Source organism: Moschus berezovskii, chromosome 3, assembly GCF_049115385.1.
Source record: "Moschus berezovskii isolate FMDL1 chromosome 3, NW_MosBer_1.0, whole genome shotgun sequence".
NCBI lineage: Eukaryota > Metazoa > Chordata > Mammalia > Artiodactyla > Moschidae > Moschus > Moschus berezovskii.
In genome coordinates, this window is record NC_142462.1 from 106,983,855 (window position 1) to 107,008,409 (window position 24,555).

At 39.3% G+C, this 24,555-nt stretch overlaps 1 protein-coding gene across 2 annotated transcripts in view; it reads left to right on the plus strand.

Moving 5' to 3' along the window:
• The window catches only part of EXOC4 (exocyst complex component 4), an 853,359-nt gene that overhangs the window by 74,544 nt on the left and 754,260 nt on the right, over positions 1-24,555 (plus strand). For both annotated transcript variants that reach the window (XM_055421289.2, XM_088834671.1), the window contains exon 6: positions 11,521-11,764. In XM_055421289.2, coding sequence (XP_055277264.2) covers positions 11,521-11,764 — 244 coding nt within the window. The remainder of the gene's footprint in view (positions 1-11,520; positions 11,765-24,555) is intronic.

Here is a 24,555-nt window from a genome sequence, read left to right on the forward strand (position 1 = left end):
AAAGTTGGTTTAAAACTCAACATTCAGAAAACTAAGATGGCATCTGGTTCCATCACTGTATGGCAAATAGATGGGGAGACAGTGGAAACAGTGACAGACTTCATTTTTTGGGGTTCCAAAATCACTGCAGATGGTGACTGCAGCCATGAAATTAAAAGACGCTTGCTCCTTGGTCATAACTTTTCTTCCAACCTAGACAGCATATTAAAAGCAGAGACATTACTTTGTTGACAAAGGTCCGTCTATTCAAGGCTATGGTTTTTCCAGTAGTCACGTATGAATGTGAGAGTTGAACTATAAAGAAAGCTGAGTACCGAAAAATTGATGCTTTTGAACTGTGGTGTTGGAGAAGACTCTCTTGAGAGTCTCTTGGACTGCAAGGAGATCCAATCAGTCTATCTCAAAGGAATTCAGTCCTGAATATTCATTGGAAGGACTGATGCTGAAGCTGAAACTCCAGTACTTTGGCTACCTGATGGGAAGAACTGGCTCATTTGAAACAACCCTGATGCTGGGAAAGATTCAAGGTGAGGGAAGAAGGGAACGACCGAGGATGAGATGGGTTGGATGTTATTACTGACTAAATGGACATGAGTTTGAGTAACTTGGAGTTGGTGATGGACAGGTAAGCCTGGCGTACTGCGGTCCATGGGGGCGTAAAGAGTTGGACACAACTGAACGACTGAACTGAACTGTTCATTCTATATCTTTAGCCTTTTTAAATTGACTTTAGTATGTGTATAGCATAGTTTGGCCTTGTTTTGTAAGCTAAATTAAAACCTTTTTTTAATAGATGAGTTGAATCCATTGGTATATGTTGATATGACTGATGTCTTCTGTCAGAACTGTATTGTAGTATTTTTTAAATATGTGTATTATGTATGCTATGTTTCTTTCTAAGATATATGTTCTTTTATTTTACTTATACAGAAATTTTTTGTCTAGGAAGTACCTCCCCAACCCCCCCAGTGATTGTCTTTTAATGTACACTTTTAAGAAAATGCTCTTAGCTGCTGTTTTTTTTTTTGGTTAAACCTTTACTCTCGGATTTCTCTCTTTTTATTGGTATACTTTAGTTTCCATCTTTTGCCTTGATAATAAACAATAAACTTACTCTACTTTCCTCTTTTTCTTCTGCCATTTTTTTAGTTGCATACTTTTACTTTTTTATAGCATACTACTTTCATGTAGTTGTTTTCTACAACTTTTGTTTTTATATTAAATCTACATTTAAATGTTCTAAATGTTCATGAATAGACATTTTGTTCAATTTTCATAGTCATTTCTTGGTTGAATGAAGTTCATTATCTAAAAAATTCCTTGAGGAGTCATGGATGCAGAGTTTCTTTATTTGAAAACTTTTTCTTTCTTTTTCCTACAGCCTTGATACTTAAAGGGCCACTTGGGGATACAAATTCCTTAGGTTACACTTTATTATTATTATTATTTTTACAAAATACTATTTCATTTTTTTCTTTTTAGTGCTTTTTGAAATTTCTGATTCTTAAGGGTTTTTCTCCCCCTTGTTAAAGTTCCTTGATTCTTAGGTCTTACAGATTTCTTAGGAACTGAAAAGATTTAGTAGGATGTGCCTTGGAGTCTTGATATCTTTAGGTATTAATTTTCCAAGGTTCCCAATGGGCTGTTGTTTCATTTTGTACATTTTTTTTTTCTGTAAGTTTTCTTGGTTTACAATTTTAAGTCTTCTGTTTCCTTTTCCTCTTTATCTCTATTTTTCTTTGCCTGTTTTCCATTTCTACTACTCTCTCTTTCATCCTTTCATTTCTACTACTTCTTTTTTTATTTTAGTCCTCCACTTTGGTTCCCTGCATTTACTCAATATCCTTTATTGAATAAATGTTTTCAATCTATTCTGTCTTGCTTATTTTGTATTGTATTCTTGAGGTATGAGGTAATATTGTCTTTTTCTTCCGTCTCTTTCCTGAGTTTTGTAAGTTTTCCTTTCACACTTCGCTTTTGATTGTCCCTGTCTGTCATAATTTTTCGATTTTTGACTCAAAGTGGCTTTTCATATCCCAAATTCTTGTTTGAGTATGTTAATTCCACCTAGCGTGTTATCACCCAGATTTCTTGTGCTTCATGCTGTTTTATTGGATGAAATTTTCCTCTTGACGTGTGTTGGATTTTCTCCTGTAATACTCTCATAAGAATGTGTTCATTATTTTTTCTACTCATTTTTTTAATGACATTGGGGTGTGTTTTGTAGGATTCCTAGCTCATTGGCTCCCTCTTCTGTCATTGCAGAAAACTGCAGGTACTTTTATTTCAGTTCAGTTCAGTCACTCAGTGGTGTCCGACTGTGCGACCTCATGGATTGCAGCCTGCCAGGCTTCCCTGTCCTTCACCAGCTCATGTCCATTGAGTCAGTGATGCCATCCAACCATCTCATCCTCTGTCGTCCCCTTCTCCCTTCTTTCCCAGCATCAGGGTCTTTTCCAATGAGTTGGTTCTTTGCGTCACGTGGCCAAAGTACTGGAGTTTCAGGTATCAGTGCTTCTGGTGAATATTCAGGACTGATTTCCTTTAAGGTTGACTGGTTGGATCTCCTTGCAGTCCAAGGGACTCTCAAGAGTCTTGTCTTCTCCAACACCACAGTTTAAAAGTATCAATAGTTCGGTGCTCAGCTTTCTTTATAGTCCAACTCTCACATCGATACATGACTACTGGAAAAACCATAGCTTTGAGTAGACAGAGCTTTGTTGGTAAAGTAATGTCTCTGCTCTTTAATATGCTGTCTAGGTTGGTCATAGCTTTTCTTCCAAGGAGTAAGTGTCTTTTAATTTCATGGCTGCAGTCACCATCTGCAGTGATTTTTGGAGCCCCCAAACATAAAGTCTCTCACTGTTTCCATTGTTTCCCCATGTATTTGCCATGAGGTGATGGGACCAGATGCCATGATCTTAGTTTCCTGAATGTTGAGTTTTAAGCCAACTTTTCACTCTCATCTTTAGTGGATTTTTATTTTGGTGGTGGGGTAAACTTGTTTGCTCTCTGAATCGTGACTCTCCTGTTTGCCTTTTTGCTTTTTTCTCCCTTCATCATCCCATAGCCAAAGGGCTTTTATCTCTTTTTTTTCTCATTTCTCCCTCAGAGGCTATGTCTTTCAAACACTGCTCTTTCAAATTATGTCTGCTTTTAAGTCCCTATAGTTTAAGCTGTGATCTGCTTGTATACCTTTTTAGGATTGAAATTTAGGGTTGACTTTGTCTTTCTAAAACTTTGATTCTAAATCAACCTTTAGGTTCATCATTAACTCTCTTTAAATTTCTTTATTATAGTTTTTCACGGTATACTTTTGCTTGTAACAAAGCCTAGTGGCAAAGAAGTGGTGGGAGAGGAGCATGATATAACACTTCCTGGCATTAGGTGATTTTTTTTCTTCTTATTTTTATTTCTAGTTATTTTGAATTTGGGGTAATTTCTGTCTTTCAAGTTATCCTGAAAGCATGGTTTTTATGAATTTTGTTTATTTTTATTGTTTTGTTTTGCTTCCGGAGGAAATGTTGAGAAATGGGGATCTTAGCCACCATCTTTATCTTCAGGAACTCTGAAGTGTTAGTAAAGCTAGAGGTTTTAAAAATGCATTAAAAAAAAAAAAGTTTGGTGTTCACCTTGGTGTTCATATTATCTCATTAATAGGCACAATTCTCTTGATAATGTTATCTCCTCTTCACATTTGAAGAAATTGAGGGAACAGACAACTAGACGTGATAATTTAAAGTGATAGCAAGCTTTTTGTTCTTTCTACTATATAATTCTATCCCTATAGGCAATTGAATTTACAAAATCGTACATTAACAACAGACTGTAGCCTAATAAAGTTTAGTGAGTATTAATATAAACGGTCAATTTATTCATCTGTTCCTTGTCTCTTATTCTGTATCCTTGTTACATTTCTAGTAGCCTCTTCTCCATTGATTGCTACTCTTTGCCCTACAAAGTGGCATCCTTTTTGCTCTAGGCCATATAATATGCATTTGCTTCTGCTCTATTGACTATGAGAAAGCCTTTGACTGTGTGGATCAACAAACTGGAAAATTCTTAAAGAGATGGGAATACCAGGCTACCTGACCTGCCTCCTGAGAAATCTGTATGGTCAGGAAGCAAGTTATAACTGAACTTGGAACAACAGACTGGTTCCAAATAGGGGAAGGAATACCTCAAGGCTATATATTGTCACCCTGCTTATTTAACTTATACACACAGTACATCATGAGGAACGCTAGGCTGGATGAAGCACAAGCTGGAATCAAGATTGTTGGGAGAAATATCAATAACCTCAAATATGCACATGACACCACCCTTATGGCAGAAAGTGAAGAACTAAAGAGCCTGTTGATGAAAGTGAAAGAGCAGAGTGAAAAAGTTGGCTTAAAGCCCAACATTCAGAAAACCAAGATCATGGCATCTGGTCCCATCACTTCACAGCAAATTGTTGGGGAAACAGTGAGAGACTTTATTTTTCTGGGGCTCCAGAATTACTGCAGATGGTGACTGCAGCCATGAAATTAAAAGACATTTGCTCCTTGCAAGAAAAGTTATAACCAACCAAGACAGCATATTAAAAATCAGAGACATTACTTTACCAACAAGGATCCATCTAGTCAAAGCTTATGGTTTTTCCAGTAGTCATGTATGGATGTGAGAGCTGGACTATAAAGAAAGCTGAGCAACGAAGAAGTGATGCTTTTGAACTGTGGTGTTGGAGAAGACTCTTGAGTCCCTTGGACTGCAAGGAGATTCAACCAGTCCATCCTAAAGGAAATCAGTCCTGAATATTCATTGGAAGGACTGATGCTGAAGCTGAAACTCCAATACTTTGGCCACCTGATGGGAAGAACTGGCTCATTTGAAATGACCCTGATGCTGGGAAAGATTCAAAGTCGGGGGAGAAGGGGACGACAGAGGATGAGATGGTTGGATGGCATCACCGACTCGATGGACATGAGTTTGAATAAACTCCGGCAGTTGGTGATGGACAGGGAGGCCTGGTGTGCTACAGTCCATGGGGTTGCAAAGAGTAGGACCTGATTGAACTGAGTGCATTATATCACCGGCGAAATTGATTCAACAGATGTTAGTTTTGTTTTTTATCCTAATAGAGTACTCCACTCTACGTTCTCTCCAAACGTACCGTCATTGTCCCCTCAGCCCACTTTCATGATGGAAGGATCAATGTATATTCATTGTGTTTTCAAAACTCAGTGCAATGTGGGGTTCCATCTTCACCTCTGAATTGAAACTATCCATATGCTGAGGCTGTAAAATCTCCTAGCTCCCTGGAAATGATTGCCCCCAGTAGCAGCAGCTGTCAACAGCTTTTGGCAGCCTCCTTTCAGGAGTGGGGTGTTATATTGTCTGTCAGTTTTCTTTAAAGTAATTTAATCTGCACCTTAGGGGTGCTTAGTTAACAGTTTTGAAGTACCTTAATCAGGAATGCACACTCTGGGGGTAGTTAGTTAACATTTGAAAGACCCTAATCAAGATTCTATACTCCAGAGGCAACCAGTGCATCAGATACTGCTCTCTCAATATGCAGCAGTGGGTGCATTAATTAGAATAAAAGATGTTAGAGGTAATTTTTCATTGGTGAACCCAATGGTATTTAAGATAAGTAGTTGACCAAGTCGCTCCACTGGGGCATAAATGGAGGATAAGAATTTGATGAGGCCAGTAGCCTACCAGTGTGGGTCCTGAGCTTGGTTTGGTCCTGTGCTTGCAGCCTTCAAAGGATTTTTGTCATCTCACCTGTCCACTGGAGCGTGTTAAGCCTCTAGTTCTACATGAGCCAAATCCTGCCTGCCTTTGCCTGCTTCTCTGCCCAGAGCTCATTGGACACACACTGTGGCTTGACTTGTTTGCATTTCTTGTCCACAGAGATGATGCTGTCAATTTTGAGCTAGCTATTTCTTTTTAATTTCTTAGCTTATATTTTATGTATAATTGAGTTTTGAGCAGATTGTGAATCTTAGGTATGAGTTTACAGTGCCAGGTTGATCAGAAGCATAAGAATTATTTTTAAGCGGTAACTTTCTTGTTTTCCCCTTAAGAATGTTGTCAATGTTCTGAGGCCAGGCTCAGAACAGTGAGGGCAGCACTGACAATGTGCAGTCTCTTGATACTTTGTGGTCTAATTAGGCTTGGTAATTTTTTTGAAGTTTTTTTTTTTTAATGCTGAATTCTGATTAATAGTGACAGTTCTCTTAAACAGGGATAATGTTCTTGAATACAGCATGTAGATTCTATAGGTTGAAATCATATTTATGAACTTTACATAGTTTATGGACCCTGCTTAGTATAAGGAGTGACATCTATAGGAACTTCTATAGGAAACACTGCCATTATCTCTTATGTCTTAATTGATATATATAACTATAAATGATAAGTGGCGTATTTAATAAAAGGTTAACGTGTATTACCAGGGCCCTTACCTTCTGCAGTTTAATGACATATGTATAGGTCTGGCCTGTATTACCTATCTTCTTACCAAACATACTGAGAAAAATAAAGCAGCCAGGGACTGGTCTAGGTTGCTTTTTGTATTTACTGATGAACAAAAAAGTAGTTTTCTTTTATAAGATATTTAGCTGCATAAATGGATTATTCACCTTGCTTGTCTGTTACTAAATAGGCTCTTATAATGAGCTGTAGGCCTTGGAACCAGAGACACCTAGAGTTAACTATGGTTTAATGGAATCAGGGAATGATAGAGCTTCAAAAGACCTTAGATAGCATCTAGTCAATTCTTTCGTGACTAGCATAGTGTCCTAGTTAAACCCTCCTTCCATGATCCCACATATCCACTGAGGTGTAGATATATATGCTTCTCTGTCTGCCCTGTCTTGTCTGTTTACCTGTTTAGTAATATGTGTGTGTCTAAAAGAAACAACTGGGACCAGTAACATTTTAGTAGAAATAATTGGTTAAAGAACATAAAAGTCTTTTAACATTTAACACAGTCCTATGCCAGCAAATTTGGAAAACTCAGCAGTGGCCACAGGACTGGAAAAGGTCAGTCTTCATTCCAATCCCAAAGAAAGGCAATGCCAAAGAATGCTCAAACTACCGCACAATTGCCCTCATCTCACACGCTAGTAAAGTCATGCTCAAAATTCTTCAAGCCAGGCTTCAGCAATATGTGAACCTGAACTTCCAGATGTTCAAGCAGGTTTTAGAAAAGGCAGAGGCACCAGAGATCAAATTGCCAACATCCGCTGGATCATGGAGAAAGCAAGAGAGTTCCAGAAAAACATCTATTTCTGCTTCATTGACTGTGCCAAAGCCTTTGACTGTGTGGATCACAATAAACTGTGGAACATTCTGAAAGAGAAGGGAATCCCAGACCACCTGACCTGCCTCTTGAGAAACCTGTATGCAGGTCAGGAAGCAACAGTTAGAACTGGACATGGAACAACCGACTGGTTCCAAATAGGAAAAGGAGTACGTCAAGGTTGTATATTGTCACCCTGCTTATTTAACTTATATGCAGAGTACATCATGAGGAACACTGGGCTGGAAGAACCACAAGCTGGAATCAAGATTGCCAGGAGAAATATCAATAACCTCAGATATGCAGATGACACCACCCTTATGACAGAAAGTGAAGAGGAACTCAAAAGCCTCTTGATGAAAGTGAAAGAGGAGAGTGAAAAGGTTGGCTTGAAGCTCAGCATCCAGAAAACTAAGATCATGGCATCTGGTCCCATCACTTCATGGCAAATAGATGGGGAAACGGTGGAAACAGTGTCAGACTTTATTTTTTTTTGGGGGGGGGGTGCTCCAAAATCACTGCAGATGCTGATTGCAGTCATGAAGTTAAAAGACACTTACTCCTTGGAAGGAAAGTTTTGACCAACCTAGATGGCATATTAAAAAGCAGAGACATTACTTTGCCAACCAAGACCCATCTAGTCAAGGCTATGGTTTTTCCAGTGGTCATGTATGGATGTGAGAGTTGGACTGTGAAGAAAGCTGATCGCTGAAGAATTGATGCTTTTGAACTGTGGTGCTGGAGAAGACTCTTGAGAGTCCCTTGGACTGCAAGGAGATCTAACCAGTCCATTCTAAAGGAGATCAGTCCTGGGTGTTCATTGGAAGGACTGATGATAAAGCTGAAACTGCAATACTTTGGCCACCTCATTCGATGAGTTGACTCACTGGAAAAGACTGATTCTGGGAGGGATTGGGGGCGGGAGGAGAAGGGGACGACAGAGAATGAGATGGCTGGATGGCATCACCGACTCGATGGACATGAGTTTGAGTGATCTCTGGGAGTTGGTGATGGACAGGGAGGCCTGGCGTGCTGTGATTCATGGGGTTGCAAAGAGTCGGACACGACTGAGTGACTGAACTGATAGGTTAAAGTCTTCTAAACCAAGCTCAAGAAATTCTCACTTGATATGGTCCTCAGCATAAAGAAAAAAAAGTAAATATGAAAAATCAAAGATAAGAGAAATGGGAAAGGGATAAAATATTTCTAATTTTAAAGTGTTCTAAAACATTGAATATATGTTATAACAGTAGAGGTACATACAAGAGAGTGATTTAGGGTTTATCAGTTTTGAAATACGTATGTTTTGTTCTAATGGTGGTGTGAAGACTTGCTGAGTTTCAGCGAAATAATTTTTGTACAAGTCTTTTTCCTTAAAGCACCAATAATTCTATCTGACCTCACCGGTTTTTTTGTGATTATTAGATGAGTCTTCATGGCTGATTATATTATTCTTTAGAATTGCCTTTTAATTTTCAGCTGATGCAAGTGAAATAGATAATATAAATTAATTAATATTGGCTCTGTTCAGTGTTTATGCTCTAGGAGATTTCGGGAGACAAACAGAAAGATAAGTTTGTAAGCAAATGTGCCCTTTGGGGCTGTGTCATTTTATTATTCATACCTTGCTTATTTGTTATTTTTAATAGGCTATCTGTCATATTAGTGTGCATGTAAGTATCTGTTTGCCATGTAGTCTAGGGGCTTGTTGATTTCAGCTGCGTGTACCTCGTCACCCAGCACTCGCCATTACCCAGCACGTGTGCAAGTTGTGACGTGTAGGCGGTCCTCTGATGAATCCTGTCTGTGACTCATGTGCTTTTTTGTGATCATTCTGACAGAGCTGAATTTCTATTACTTTTTCTCCTGCCTAAAGCTCTGCTTAGAGATTTTGCTTCATTTTCCCTCTCTGCCGTGCTGCATTTAGATGGCTCCCTGGCCAATAAGTCCTTTTCTCCTGTTGAAGCTGGTTTTGCAGGATGGAGTATTTCTGTGGCCTGAGGCATCCAGTAACTTTGCGTAAAACAAAGCCAGTAACTAAAATGTCTGTTCTTGGAGGACTGTCATGACTGGAAACATTGATGACTTTTTTTTCATGTGGCTTCAGAACTGTCATGTCAGTTCAGAGGCTGAAAGCTTCTTGGTTCTCCTCCCAGTTTGCTAGTATTAAAATATTTAAAATTAATTACCGTATCATCAGTTGCCTTCTATGCTGTGAAGGAAACCATATGGATTTGATCATTCTGTCTCCTTCTCTCTTCTTGTGGGTTTCAGGGGTCTAGTGAGTTGAAGTTAAGGCAACAGCATTATGGATAATCTGTAGAGGGCTTATTCACTTAGGAACAAATTTGTGTAAGTAATTATGTCATGGATGTCATTAAGTGAAGTGAAGTCATTAAGTTTATGCACTAGTGCATTTTATGAGTTGGGAGCGAAAAAACAAATTGAGGGGAATAGCGCACATGCTATCTGAAGTGGAGGTTTCAGAGACTTTATCCAGTGGTTAAAAGGCCTTATTCTGTATACTGGAATATTTTCATTCTTCCCTAAATAAATTTCAAAACACTCCAGTGGTGCCAAAGAACTTTGATTGGGTCTGTAGTATAGTTGAACTTGAATCTACTAAAGAAGAATGTACACAGTCTTTCAGGAACCACGTTTTTTAAAAATTCAGAAGTCGTGCCCACTTGGGCTTAGTTTCCCTGCGGCATATGGGAGCTTCTTGGACCAGGGATCGAACCCGTGTCTCCTGCATTGGCAGGTGGATTCTGAACAAGTGGACCACCAGGGAAGTCTTGAAGGGATCACATTTTAAAAGCCTTTCAGGTGTTTAGAAGAGTGAAGGGGAGGGGGAGGATGGGAACACCTTTATTAGGGTCCATCCTTAGGCTTTTGCTCACTTTTGCTTTTGTCTATTGTAGGCCACCGTTCGTAAAATAAGAAAATTATTTTTAGGCCAGAGATTTTTAACCTGTAGTTCTTTTGGTTGTTGTGGAAACCCCTGAAATTATATGAGAAGTGTTACTTGTATGTGTGTTAGTTTGAAGGAAAGGCCTATGGTTTTCAGTAGATGACGGACGTCTCAGACCCCAGCCCTGCCCTCTTTCCACTCCCACAGGGGTTAAAAGCCAGTGTTAGAAGCTCTTTCTTTCCTTCGCAAATGTTATGGTTTAGCTGAAAGCTGTCGTCTAAAGATCTACTACTCAGAAAACTTCCATGGATTAGCAAGACCTATCTTTAGTAGGTAATGATGTTATGTTAGACATGTATTTAAAGAAAAATAGGAATTTTTTTTTTTTTGTATTTAGGGAATATTCTTCTGTTCTTCACAGTTCTGTCACTTGTACATACTGTTTTCCCTTTCTTTTTCTTCATCTCTTACTGTTTGTTATGCTTTTAACTTATGTGTCTTTTCTTTTCCACATGTATTTATGTCTTTTTATCAAGCTGCTTATCGCTCCTAATTAATAAATATGAATTTAAGACTACGGTGTGGCTCTTTGGAATTCTGCAGCATCAAGTATGGCATTTTATAAACAGTGAATGTTGATAAATGTCACGAACCAACTGACTCATTGCAGAAGTGTAGAAAATTTTCCATGGAGATTTGCTTACTTTTAATGTTTCTACCCCTTATTAACTGATGGGTTGTGTATAATTTGAGGAACATAATTTTTTTTTCATGATTCTTAGAGAGTTACTGTGTAAGTATAATTTAATTAGACTTAATTGAAAAATGTCTATGATTCCTTTTAAGGGAGTGGTCCCATTTTTTAGATCCATATTGGGTGTTTTTTTTTTTAATCATATTTCCATATCTTTTTTTTTTTAACTTGTATTGGGATAGAGTCAGTTAACAATGTTTCAGTAGTTTCAGGTGAACAGCAAAGGGATCCAACCCTACGTATACAGGTATCTGTTCAGACCCATACTGGTTTTGGATGTGGACGAGTTGACTCACTGGAAAAGACTCTGATGCTAGGAAAGGTTGGGGGCGGGAGAAGAAGGGGACGACAGAGAATGAGATGGCTGGATGGCATCACCGACTCTGTGGACATGAGTTTGAGTGAACTCCGGGAGTTGGTGATGGACAGGGAGGCCTGGCGTGCTGTGATTCATGGGGTTGCGGAGAGTCGGACACGACTGAGTGACTGAACTGAACTGAACTGAACTGATGCAGTCTGTGGCTACTGATTGATTTTTCTTTTCTTTCTTTTTTTTTTAAACAGTGAAGGAAATAAACCTCCAGGACATCAAGGAGGATTTGGAGTTGGATCCAGAGGAGAACAGCACCCTTTTCATGGGCATCCTCATCAAGGGACTGGCCAAACTGAAGAAGATCCCAGAGACAGTGAAGGCAATCACAGAACGCTTGGAGCAGGAACTTAAGCAAATCGTGAAGAGGTCTACAACCCAGGTGGCCGACAGTGACTATCAGAGGGGAGAGAACCTCACGGCTGAGAACCAACCAAGGTAGGTTTTTGCTAATTGTATTTACTATACCTTTTGGAGGGTAGGGAGTGGTAGGTATTATATGTATCTTTGTGGTTGTTTAGTCACTAAGTCATGTTTTACTCTTTGTTGATGTTATTTCTTTTTTATTTTTTTTAAACTTTATTTTGTATTGGGGGTTATACCTAATTAACAAACAATGTTGTGATCATTTCAGGTGAACAACAAAGGGACTCAGCCATACTTATATTAATACATGTATCCACTCTCCCCCAAGCCCCTTTTCCATCTAGGCTGCCATGTAACCTTGAGCAGAGTTCCCTGTGTGATACAGTAGGTCCTTGCTGGTTATCCACTTTAAATATAGCAGTGTGTACATGTCTCCACCCCACACACCCTGACTATCCCTTCCCCCTATCCTTTCCCCCTCTGGCAGCCATACGCTCGTTCTCAAATCTGTTGGTCTGTTTCTGTTTTATAAGTAAATTTATTTGTATCATTTCTTTTTAGATTCCACAGTCCACATATAAGGGATGTCAAAAGATATTTCCCCATGTGACTTACTTCACTCAATATGACACTCTCTGGGTTTGTCCATGTTGCTGTAAATAGCATTATTTCATTCTTATGGATGAGTAATACTCCATTGTATATATATACCAAGTTGATGTTATTTCTTGAACTTTGGATGCTATGGACCATACAAACTTAGATTGGTGAAATCAGCTTGAACGAGCATAGCTCAGCTGGTTTTGGACGTAGTTGAGAAGTTGTTCATACTCAAAGGTAAGAAAGTAGCAGTTATTGAATATTTCTTAAGCACTAAACTGTATTCAAGGCGATTTATGTACATTCAGTCAGTTCAGTTCAGTTCAGTCGCTCAGTCGTGTCCGACTCTCCGCGACCCCATGAATCACAGCACGCCAGGCCTCCCTGTCCATCACCAACTCCCGGAGTTCACTCAGACTCATGTCCACAGAGTCGGTGATGCCATCCAGCCATCTCATTCTCCGTCGTCCCCTTCTCCTCCCACCCCCAACCTTTCCCAGCATCAGAGTCTTTTCCAGTGAGTCAACTCGTCGCATGAGGTGGCCAAAGTATTGCAGTTTCAGCTTTAGCATCAGTCCCTCCAATGAACATCCAGGATTGATCTCCTCTAGAATGGACTGGTTGGATCTCCTTGCAGTATAAGGGACTCTCAAGAGTCTTCTCCAACACCACAGTTCAAAAGCATCGATTCTTCGGCGGTCAGCCTTCTTCACAGTCCAACTCTCACATCCATACATGACCACGGGAAAAACCATTGCCTTGACTAGACGGACCTTGGTTGGCAAAGTAATGTCTCTGCTTTTTAATATATTATCAAGGTTGGTCATAACTTTCCTTCCAAGGAGCAAGCGTCTTTTAATTTCATGGCTGCAGTCAGCATCTGCAGTGATTTTGGAGCCCAAAAAAACAAAGTCTGACACTGTTTCCACTGTTTTTCCATCTATTTCCCATGAAGTGATGGGACCAGATGCCATGATCTTTGTTTTCTGAATGTTGAGCTTCAAGCCAACCTTTTCACTCTCCTCTTTCACTTTCATCAAGAGGCTTTTGAGTTCCTCTTCACTTTCTGCCATAAGGGTAGTGTCATCTGCATATCTGAGGTTATTGATATTTCTCCCGGCAATCTTGATTCCAGCTTGTGCTTCTTCCAGCCCAGCGTTCCTCATGATGTACTCTGCATATAAGTTAAATAAGCAAGGTGACAATATACAACCTTGACGTACTCCTTTTCCTATTTGGAACCAGTCGGTTGTTCCATGTCCAGTTCTAACAGTTGCTTCCTGACCTGCATACAGGTTTCTCAAGAGGCAGGTCAGGTGGTCTGGGATTCCCATCTCTTTCAGAATGTTCCACAGTTTATTGTGATCGACACAGTCAAAGGCTTTGGCATAGTCAATAAAGCAGAAAGAGATGTTTTTCTGAAACTCTCTTGCTTTCTCCATGATCCAGCGGATGTTGGCAATTTGATCTCTGGTGCCTCTGCCTTTTCTAAAACCTGCTTGAACATCTGGGAGTTCACGGTTTACATACTGCTGAAGCCTGGCTTGGAGAATTTTGAGCATGACTTTACTAGCGTGTGAGATGAGTGCAATTGTGCGGTAGTTTGAGCATTCTTTGGCATTGCCTTTCTTTGGGATTGGAATGAAGACTGACCTCTTCCAGTCCTGTGGCCACTGCTGAGTTTTCCAAATCTGCTGGCATATTGAGTGCAGCACTTCCACAGCATCATCTTTCAAGACTTGAAATAGCTCAACTGGAATTCCATCACCTCCACTAGCTTTGTTCGTAGTGATGCTTTCTAAGGCCCACTTGACTTCACATTCCAAGATGTCTGGCTCTAGGTCAGTGATCACGTTATCATGACTATCTTGGTCGTGAAGATCTTTTTTGTACAGTTCTTCTGTGTATTCCTGCCACCTCTTCTTAATATCTTCTGCTTCTGTTAGGTCCATACCATTTCTGTCCTTTATCGAGCCCATCTTTGCATGAAATGTTCCCTTGGAATCTCTAATTTTCTTGAATAGCTCTCTTGTTTTTCCTATTCTGTTGTTTTCCTCTATTTCTTTGCATTTATCACTGAGGAAGTCTTTCTTATCTCTCCTTGCTATTCTTTGGAACTCTGCATTCATTATGTACATTACCTTATTTAATTCTCATTACAACTTTTTGAGCTACTTACTTAGTATCCACATTTTACAGTTAAGGAAACTGGGGTTCAGAGATAAAGTAATTAGCTCAAGGTCACAGAACAAGTGGCTAGTCTTGGAGTTGAGTGCAAGTCCTTGGTCTTTGCTTTGTCCCATGCTTTCTCTTTCAATGTGTGGTGATATTATATTTGCCAATAGGCATCAGTCCCAGGAATTCTTTTATGTACTTAAAACAACTAATCAGGTTTGGATTTCATAATTCTTCTTTCATGGGGAAAACCAAATCATCCTCTGATTCTGACTCCTGACTGTCATACACTGGGCTTAATACTCTAACGTCATCTGATGATGGGAGAAGATATTTCAAATTGAGGCTTTCCTAGAAAATCCAAGATTCACTCTACATGGGTCTCTGTCCCTTCTTCCTGCTTCTCTATTCTATTCCTCAACCTTCCATGGGCACCAGATATGGGCAAGGCAAGAATTTGCCATCAGAGGGGGAAAGGCCAGTGGAAACCATGATTTTATCTGAGAACAGAGGGCAAAGTAGAACATTTCTTCGGAGTTGCTCAAATAAATATGAGTTCCTGGGAGGTGCTGGACAGTGTGTTCTAGGCAGTATCATAATCAGTCTAGCTTGTTGTGAAGGCAGTTCTACTCTTTGTACTTAGGACTTTAAAAACTTTTTTAGAAAGAAGATAAGCAAATTTGAAGAGAATAATAGCTTACTTAGCGTGGAGTCCCTCAGATATACTTTAAATTTTTGAAGAAATTGATGTATTCTACTTACGTTTTTTATATTCTTTGGATTTTCTAAATAACACTGGTTTTAATTACACATTCATTTCAGTTTAGTTGTTCAGTCATGTCTGATTCTTTGCGACCCCATGGACTGCAGCACACCATGCTTCCCTGTCCTTCACCAACTCCCAGAGCTTGCTCAAACTCAACGTCCATCGAGTCAGTGATGCCATCCAGCCATCTCATCCTCTGTCATCCCCTTCTCCTCCTGCCCTCAGTCTTTCCCAGAATCAGGGTCTTTTCCAGTGAGTCAGTTCTTCACATCAGGTGCCCAAAATATTGGAGTTTCAGCTTTACCATCTGATTTCCTTTAGGATGGACTGGTTGGATCTCCTTGCAGTCCAAGGGACTCTCAAGAGTCTTCTCCAACACCACAGTTCAAAAGCACCAATTCTTCAGTGCTCAGCTTTCTTTATAGTCCAACTCTCACATCCATACACGACTACTAGAAAAACCAAAGCTTTGACTAGATGGACTTTTGTTGGCAAAGTAATGTCTCTGATTTTTAATATGCTGTCTTGGTTGGTCATAACTTTTCTTCCAAGGAGCAATTGTCTTTTAATTTCATGGCTGCAGTCACCATCTGCAGTGATTTTGGAGCCCAAGAAAATAAAGTCTGTCACCATATCCACTGTTTCTCCATCTATTTGCCATGAAGTGATGGGACCAGATGCCATGATCTTAGTTTTCTGAATATTGAGTTTTAAGCTAACTTCTTCATTCTGCTCTTTCGCTTTCATCAAGATGCTCTTTAGTTCTTCGCTTTCTGTGAAAAGTGTGGTATCATCTGCATATCTGAGGTTATTGATATTTCTTCTGGCAGTCTTGATTCCAGCTTGTACTTCATCCAGCCCAGAATTTCTCATGAGGTACTCTGCACATAAGTTAAATAAGTACGGTGATAATATACAGCCTTGACGTACTCCTTTCCTGATTTGGAACTTCGAAAATTAATTCTCTCGTAAGCTTCATTACACAGTGCGATTGGTAAAGAAAGCATTTTCTACCCCTCTTCTGCCATGGAGTATGTCAAAGCACATGTTTGGAAAAGCGTGGATTTTGGAGTTGAGCAGACTTGACTTTGAATTTCAGTTCTGTAACTGAGGAAAATGCTGGGTCAGGCAAAAAGTTCTTTCGTTTTTTCATACGATGTTATGGGAAAGTCCAAATGAACTTTTTGGCCAATCCAGTAATACCTGTCTCACAGGCTAGCTCTCGTTAGATGAGGTTATATGGTTAGAGTTTGTTAGAATAGTGCCAGTCAGTACCATTCCATGCATACGTTGTGTATGAATACATAAGTTTATTTATTCTTGGTTCCTTTCTCAACTTTCATGTTCATTGATCTCTCACACTGTGGTCCAGAGAAGCTGGGAATGGTTCCAGATTGAACTGTGCTTGTCTTTTTTCTTTGCCTGGAGCCTGGATTTTCCAGAAGGCCTTTTGCCTCCTTACTAATGAACACTCCAGAATTCTGATTTGCTGTTTACCCTGTTGCAGCAAGTCCCTGGATGAAAACACTGAACTTTCATGGGGAAACAGCACAACTATAATATATACTGGAAATAAAAGGAAAAGGGCACAGATCAATAACTTTTCTGCAGTTCTCATTATAGTCCCCTTAAAAGCAATGCATATTTCCTAGGATTTTGATCTCTTCTGCTTCCCTTCCCTTAGCCCCTTCCAAAATTCACAAGTGGAAATTACAGCAGTAGAAGTGGAAATTCAGCATACTGCCCCAGGAAATAATAAATGTTTCTCTGTGAAGAATGAGTCAGCAGGAGGGTTTTTTTTTCCTTTCAAATTTCGTGTTTTGTCAGTATTTTAGAGGCTTTTGTAGGCAGGATATATTGGACACTGGCTCGCAAACAAGGTGTTTGTCTCGGTTTCATGCCTATAACATGATTTCCATTTTACAAAGTCTACGAACCTGAAATTCGGGGCCAAAACTCTTTATTATCCAATAGCACAGAGAAGGCAAATATTTTGATTCAACCATTCTTTTTGAAAGTCAACGACTAAATTCTTGGGTTGGTGCTTCAAATAAACTGATAATTTGGAGCAAGTCTATAGTGGCTGTGTGCCAACAGATGCTGTAAAACTCCAAGAATTAACTACCTGGGAAACTTCATTCCAAAGTGATGGCACTGTTGCTTCTAGAGGTCTCGAATTTTAGAAAGGATGTTTGCGGATGATTCTTGAAGCTCGCGTGGTACTGTGTGTTAAACTGTACTGGGAGGTGTCAGTGATACTATTTTAGAGAGAAGCAAAGTCTCAATAGTTTGCATTATTATTGTTCTCTTTCACCCTTCAAGAAATCTTATGCTAAAGGGGCATGAGTCTGTTTTCCTTAAAGGAAGATGGAGCAGAGGCAAAAGAACCACGAATCCTTCTTCCACAAAACTCTTCTCTTAGTCCCCACTCCCGATGAGATAACTTGTTCCAGTCATTAGCATATAAATGCTACTCTGAGGCTAGGTACCAAAATATAACCTTTCCTAGAAGTTTCATTGTTCAGCATCATCATCTTAAATATATTCTGGTTGTGATGCATTGCAGGCCTGTTTTCATTTGTCTTTATGTAAAGCGAATTAATGTTGTATGCTATTTCTCTAGAAAAGTAGTGGGTACCAGACTAGTGAATTCTCTTTTGCTTTCACTTCCTGCAGAGCCAGAATACTTTCACAGCCAATTTTTCAAAAATCACCAGGTCCCTCACTTTTTATTTTATTTTATTCTTGACCCTCAATCTATCTATTGCCTATTGATAGGAGAAATATTTTGTCCTTCTATCCATTTTCTAGTGTCTTAAAACCTCTGTTTACTATGAAAGGAAAATATTCAACTACTGTTGTCACCAACTTGATAGAGATTAGGATAACATGTGCTTTAAAACCTCCCAGAACTACCTACTACCCATAATTTCCTCAGAAAGCCAGGTGGTGTCTTCAGTTTCACATGGTTGGTGTGGCCTGCAGCCTGTGCAGCTCAGAATCAATTTCTTCAAGTCCCACTGCCTAGTTTAGTTATTGGTTCTTTTCCAAAATCTAGCCCATGAACATTTCCTGTCATTTTTGTTTCAAAAAAGCTGGAGGAGGTTCTTTATTATTTAGCAAATAAGTCCCTGGTGGTGCAGTGGTAAAGAACCTACCTGCCAATGCAGGAGACACAGGTTTTATCCCTGGGTCAGAAAGGTCCCCTGGAGAAGGTAATGACAACCCACTCCAGTATTCTTGCCTGGGAAATCCCATGGACAGAGGAGCCTGGTGGACTACAGTCTGTGTGGTCACAAAGAATTGGACACGACTAAGCAACTAAACCACAGCAAGAAAAGCATGAGGAATACAGGGAAGAAACAAAATCTTTTCAAAGCTCTTGTAGCTTGTCAAGAATATGGACGAGAGAAGAACTGGGAAAAGAGAAACATTGGCCTGTGTGTAACAACCACTCGACCTATTTGAGAATGATCCTATTTAAAAATGAAAGCAGAATGGGGAGGTGCTCAAGGATCATTCCACCTTGGTAAAACTGCTGGTCTGGCAGGTGGATGCCATGACTGCCAGGGAGACCTTTTCCCCTTTTGGAAGATCATTCTGTCCTGTACCTTCATCTCTATTATGAATGAGGGAAGATTAAGTGTCTGATATAAAAAGAGAACATTGCATATTCTGTGCTCACTGTGGTATTGAGGAAAGATTCATGGGAAAATATGGGAGAGAAATATGCTTTAATGCTAAAAATAGTTGTGTTTGGATAGTGAGGTTATGGGTCCCCCTCCCCCAATTTTGCAACTGTTAAATTAATGTGGAAAATAAATTCATTATTTAAGAATTAATTTACAGTGTTACACAGATTATTTAAATCAAAAGAAAGCATTACAGGACTTCCCTGGGGGTCCAGTGGCTAAGGCTCTGTGGTCCCAAAGCAGGAGGCCTGGGTTTGATTCCTGGCCAGGAACTAGATCCCACATGCCACAGCTAAGACCTAGCATAGCCAAATAAATAAATAAATATTAAAAAGGAAAGAAAGAAATCATTACAAATGGAAATTCTGATCGGCGGTATTAGTGTGGAAAAATACAATACCTGTTTGCAGACCAACTGGATCATGTTCATTAAGTTGCTTTTTGTGATGTGTATGTGTATGTGTGATTTTCTTGACTATTCCTGGAATGGAAGCTTCAAGAGCAGAGAGAATGCTTTTGCCTTGTTCAGCACCTTATCTCTAGAATGTAGGCACAGTGTCCACCAGACCCATAATAAATATTTTTTGAATGAAAGAATGAATTTTATTTATATTGAAATCTGTCATGGACCAGGAACTGTCCTAAAATACCAAACAAATATGAATGATCCCCATCCTTATGGAGTTTAAAAGTCTAAAGGGGAAGAAGGTCATTAAGCAGAGAATGCTTAGATAATTGTATTATTGCAAATTGTGTTTAAGTGCCATGGAGGAAGAGCAAATGTGCCCTAAGAGCATATAGCCATGGGGATGCAATCTGGTCTGGGTAGGTGGGCATTAGGGTGTATGGTATGTATGTTTTAAATAAGTAAGGCAGCTTTTACTTTTTTATGCTATCTCCACTCATTTGATAGCACCTACTTCTAGTAACTACTAGTTATTCTAGTTGTGCAGTTACCTTGACATTGACATATAAGATGTGAGAAGGAGAGCATCCAATTCTTGATGTGCCATTTTCTGTTTTCTTTGCTGGCTGATGAGAGTTTTATGGTTGATTAGATTTTGATCATTATTGCCAAGTGTACTTTTCTTGGAGATAATACCAAGTTTTCAGGTCAACAGTAATGTTTGAGAGGTCCTGTATTCCCTAGTAAACAGATTGTACTATAAACATTTTTATCTTTGTCAATCTGATCAGTGAAAAATTGTATTTTCAAGGTGGTTTTGATTTGTATTTTTTTAGAGAAAATTTGAGTGAGATTGAACTTCCTATTTGTGTAATAAATTTTTTTGTTACGATATTTATGTTATATCTGGATATATTACTTCAAAATAATCTGGGTTGAGGGTGAGTGTGCTGCTGCTGCTGTTGCTAAGTTGCTTCAGTCATGTCCGACTCTGTGCGACCCCATAGATGGCAGCCCACCAGGCTCCGCCGTCCTTGGGATTCTCCAGGCAAGAACACTGGAGTAGGTTGCCATTTCCTTCTCCAGTGCGTGAAAGTGAAAGTTGTGTCCGACTCTTATTGACCTCATGGACTGCAGCCTACCAGGCTCCTCCATCCATAGGATTTTCTAGGCAAGAGTACTGGAGTCGGGTGCCATCGCCTTCTCCCAAGGGTGAGTGTAGTAATAGCTAAAACACAATTAGTGTTAAATGATCATTGTTGAATCAGGGTGATAGGTGCAGGATGGTTCATTATCCTTTCCTAAAAGTAGACTTATTTAAGTGTTGAAGTTTTCAGTAATACAGTGGTCAAATGGTGTTTTATTTCCTTTTCAGTGAACACCCATTTTTCCATTATGTTTGTCTTCTTATTGATTTGAAGGAACTCTTTATATATCAAGAAAATCAGTTCTTTGGAATTTATATTGTAATTTCCCACCAGCTGCATTCTCTGTTGACTTTATGATGTCTGGTCATGTATACAATGTTTTTATGAGGTTGTATTTATTAATATTTTATTTTTAAAGGGTCTGGGTTTTATGTCAGAACTTAGGTCTTCTTCACTCATAGATTATAAATAAAAATTTCCAAACTTTCTTCTAGCACAGTCTTAGTGTTGATTTTGAGAGATCTGGTATCTGCAGGAGTGGCCATGCTATGTTTAAACATCTGTAGCACATATTACATTGTATCATAATCAACTGCATACCCTTTTCATTTCTGCCCCCTAAGTATCTGCCATGTAATGGATTGTCAGTGTGAGACCAATGCTGGCTAAATGATTGTAACATTTACTTCTCTGCTTTATAGCCATGTTTTTCTTCATAGTTGGCAGTTGCCTCATTTCCTAAAACTTTTTTCCCTCCTGATTTCTCAGTCTACCCAGGGTATAGATTTGTGGAGATACACTGAATTATTGCTCTAAAAGTTGAAAAAATATACTTTCAAGTATTTAAAAATTCAGAGTCCAGAACTTGAAAGCATACCATTTTAATAGGCCAGTCTTACAAAGTAGTTTTATCTCTGAAACGTCTAAAGGCTCAAGTCCCAAGGTTAGTTTTGTGGTACAAGTACAGTGTTCGTGGAAAGAGAAACAAAATATTTCTCACGATTTCTTTATATCTGTGGCTAGAGTCAGGCATATATTTTTCAAATAAGTAACATTTCCTTTCATCTCTTCTTTCTCTGTTATTTGCTCTTCTAAATATCCGAAGTATAGGGTTTGGTGAAATTGGCCATCATATTTACAGAAAAATTGTTTAAGAGCAGCTTTGAAACAAGGTCAAGCGTTTGTCCTGGTGGCTTCTTGCAGCCATTCCCAAGCACAATATGCAGCACTTGGACATGCTTGGCATCAGGGAGGGCTTCGATGTAATTTGGATGAGTGGTTAATTCGAATCTAAGCAAGTGGGAAGCAAGTAAATTTAACTTCATTGATTATGATTCCATTTGATTAAATCTCTACTTCTGATTACACATATCGGTGAGAATATACTCTAAATACACCCAACTATTAAACACTGAAGGGTATGAATAAGATGACCAGAGACACACAGAAAAAAATCCCACTATTCCTCAACTGGAATGTAATCACCTAACTGAAATATTTTTAGGACAAATGAAGGGAACTGCTTCTTTACTTCTGGGACTTACTACACTGTTTGTTAACTGAAATATACAGCTTATTACCATGAAAGGTAGTACTGGTCCCAAATCTGATGCCCTTTTGTAAGACTTAAGTTCATTGATGAGATCTTCTTGACATTATCAGGTGAATTAATAACATTACCCATGTGATGGGTATGTTTATAGCTCTTTGGTAAACATACGGTTGGACAGTTGTCTTTCTGATTTTATGTTGTCCTTTGGAGAAACGGTACTTGGCTGAATGGGCCAGAGGTCTTACTTGGTGTTGAACATTTCTTAAATCTTTGTTTTGCATTTGTCAAAACATTTGCTTTTGATTTCTCTTGTTTTGCATACTGTAGGAAGTTCAACTAGAGATTGGGCTAGTTTAAGGAAATAATGGATAAAATGTACATTTCACATTATTGATAATGTTACTTAGGTGTCAGTTTTCATGCCGCATCAAGGCCACTTCTCTACTTGGCGGATGGTAGGAACTGCCTTAGCTCTTGTCATTTTCTTCATGCTCGTTGGTGTCATAATATAGACATACTCTGTAGTTAAACTGACACTGACTCTTTCTTGTAGCAAAAACACACAAAAACAGTCTTGGGTCAAATGAAATTCTTCCCTTGGTGATGTTTAGGAGTGAGGTCACATGATTAAAGTGCCTTCGTGTGTATCTTAGGCTTTATTTCGTGTCTTCTGGGCTCCTCTAGCTCCTGGGCCATGTTCTCATTCTGTTCTCTAATCAGACTGAGGTGTAAGTTTGTAAGAGGCGGGTTCACTTTGTGTTTGCAGCCTGACTTAGGGCTGCTGCTGCTGCTGCTGCTAAGTCACTTCAGTCGTGTCCGACTCTGTGTGACCCCATAGACAGAAGCCCACCAGGCTTCCCCTTCCCTGGGCTGGGCACATATTAAATGCCCAGAAGTTTAATGAATGAATAGGTAAGAAAAATGCAAAGAAGATACTTTTTAAATAAGAGTAAGCAATTTTTCTATTAAAAAAAATTTCTCAGCAGTACACACAGTGGGGTCTAAGGATCAGCAATACCTCTGTCACTTGAGATTTAGAAATGCAAATTCTCCCCATGGTGGAGAAGTGATTAAATTGGAATCCCTCAGTGCAGGGCCCACAGGAGTCTCTATTTTAGACGATTGTACGTATGCTAAAATTTGAGAACACCCTTTGTAACATCAGAGACATCATGGAGTTCTGCAGTTTTGTAACGTTTATGTTTTGCAGAGCAGCCTGCCATCTGGTGCCTCACCTGAGTGTGGCTCAGTGTGGGCCTCATCACAGGCAGGGGCATTATTATTAATCTCAGATTTGCCCAAGCAAATGTGAGAGCCGCAATCACTTGACAGTTCACAAAGCTGGTTGGTGATGGTGGATTTCAGAGGAGAAGTTGTCTCTTATCTGCCATGGAAGTTTCCTTTCTGGCTTCCTTCCATAGGGATGGTGGTCTAGGCCTGATTTTGTCCTTCCTCAGAAGAATGGTATTCATGGCCTCACATTCCTTCTCCCACCCATGCTCCCTGCATGATCAGTGGCAGCCCTCAGTGACAGCCAGACTCCTTAAGAAGTGTGATCAGCCGCCACAGAGTAAATGAGTTTTAATTGGCTCACTTGAGATGCAGACTGATAACTTAGGTACCTAGACAGTCCCCCTAGAAACCTTGCATATCCTTGTACTGAAGACTAATATACAACTAAGTGATAAGAATAGACAGCTAAAATTGTAACTTTTCTTGTCTTTAAGTGGATTTGTGGATAATTTTTCCAATGGTCTGTTACGACAATATATTATTTTTCAAATGGGTAAAAGGCTTTTCTTCCTCCTAGCTTTATTGAGATGTAATCGACAGATTGCATTGTGTAGGTTTAAGGTGTACAACATGTTGATTTAACGCATTTAAATATTGCATAATGATCACCACCACTGGCTAACATCTGCATCATCTGACATAATTACCATTTTTTTGGTGGTGATAACTTTTAAGATCGACTCTCTTAGCAACTTTCAAGTATATAATACAGTATTAACTATAACACTATGCTTTACCTTAGCTCCTCAGATCTTATTCATCTTATAACTCAGAGTTTATACTGCTTGACGACTATCTCCCCTTTAACCACTCTGGTCTATTCCTTTGACTTTGTCTTTTATAGTTTCCACATATGAGTGAACACATACAGTTTTTGTTTTTGTCTGACTTATTTTTACTTAGCCTGATACCCTCAAGGTCCACTTCATATTGTCACAAATGACGGGATGTCCTTTTTCATGGCTGAATAATATTTGTGTGTGTGTGTGTGTGTGTTTTATCTGTTCATTGACTGATGGTCACTTAGGCTGTTTCCATATCTGGGCTGTTGTGAATAATGCTGCATGAACATGGGAGTGCAGATATTTCTTTGAGAGTCTGTTTTCATTTCTTTGGGACATAGATGCAGAAGTGGGATTGCTGGGTCATATGGCAGTTCTACTTTTAATTTTTTGAGGAACCTCAATACTGTTTTTCACAGTGGTGCATCAGTTTACCTTCCCACCGAAGG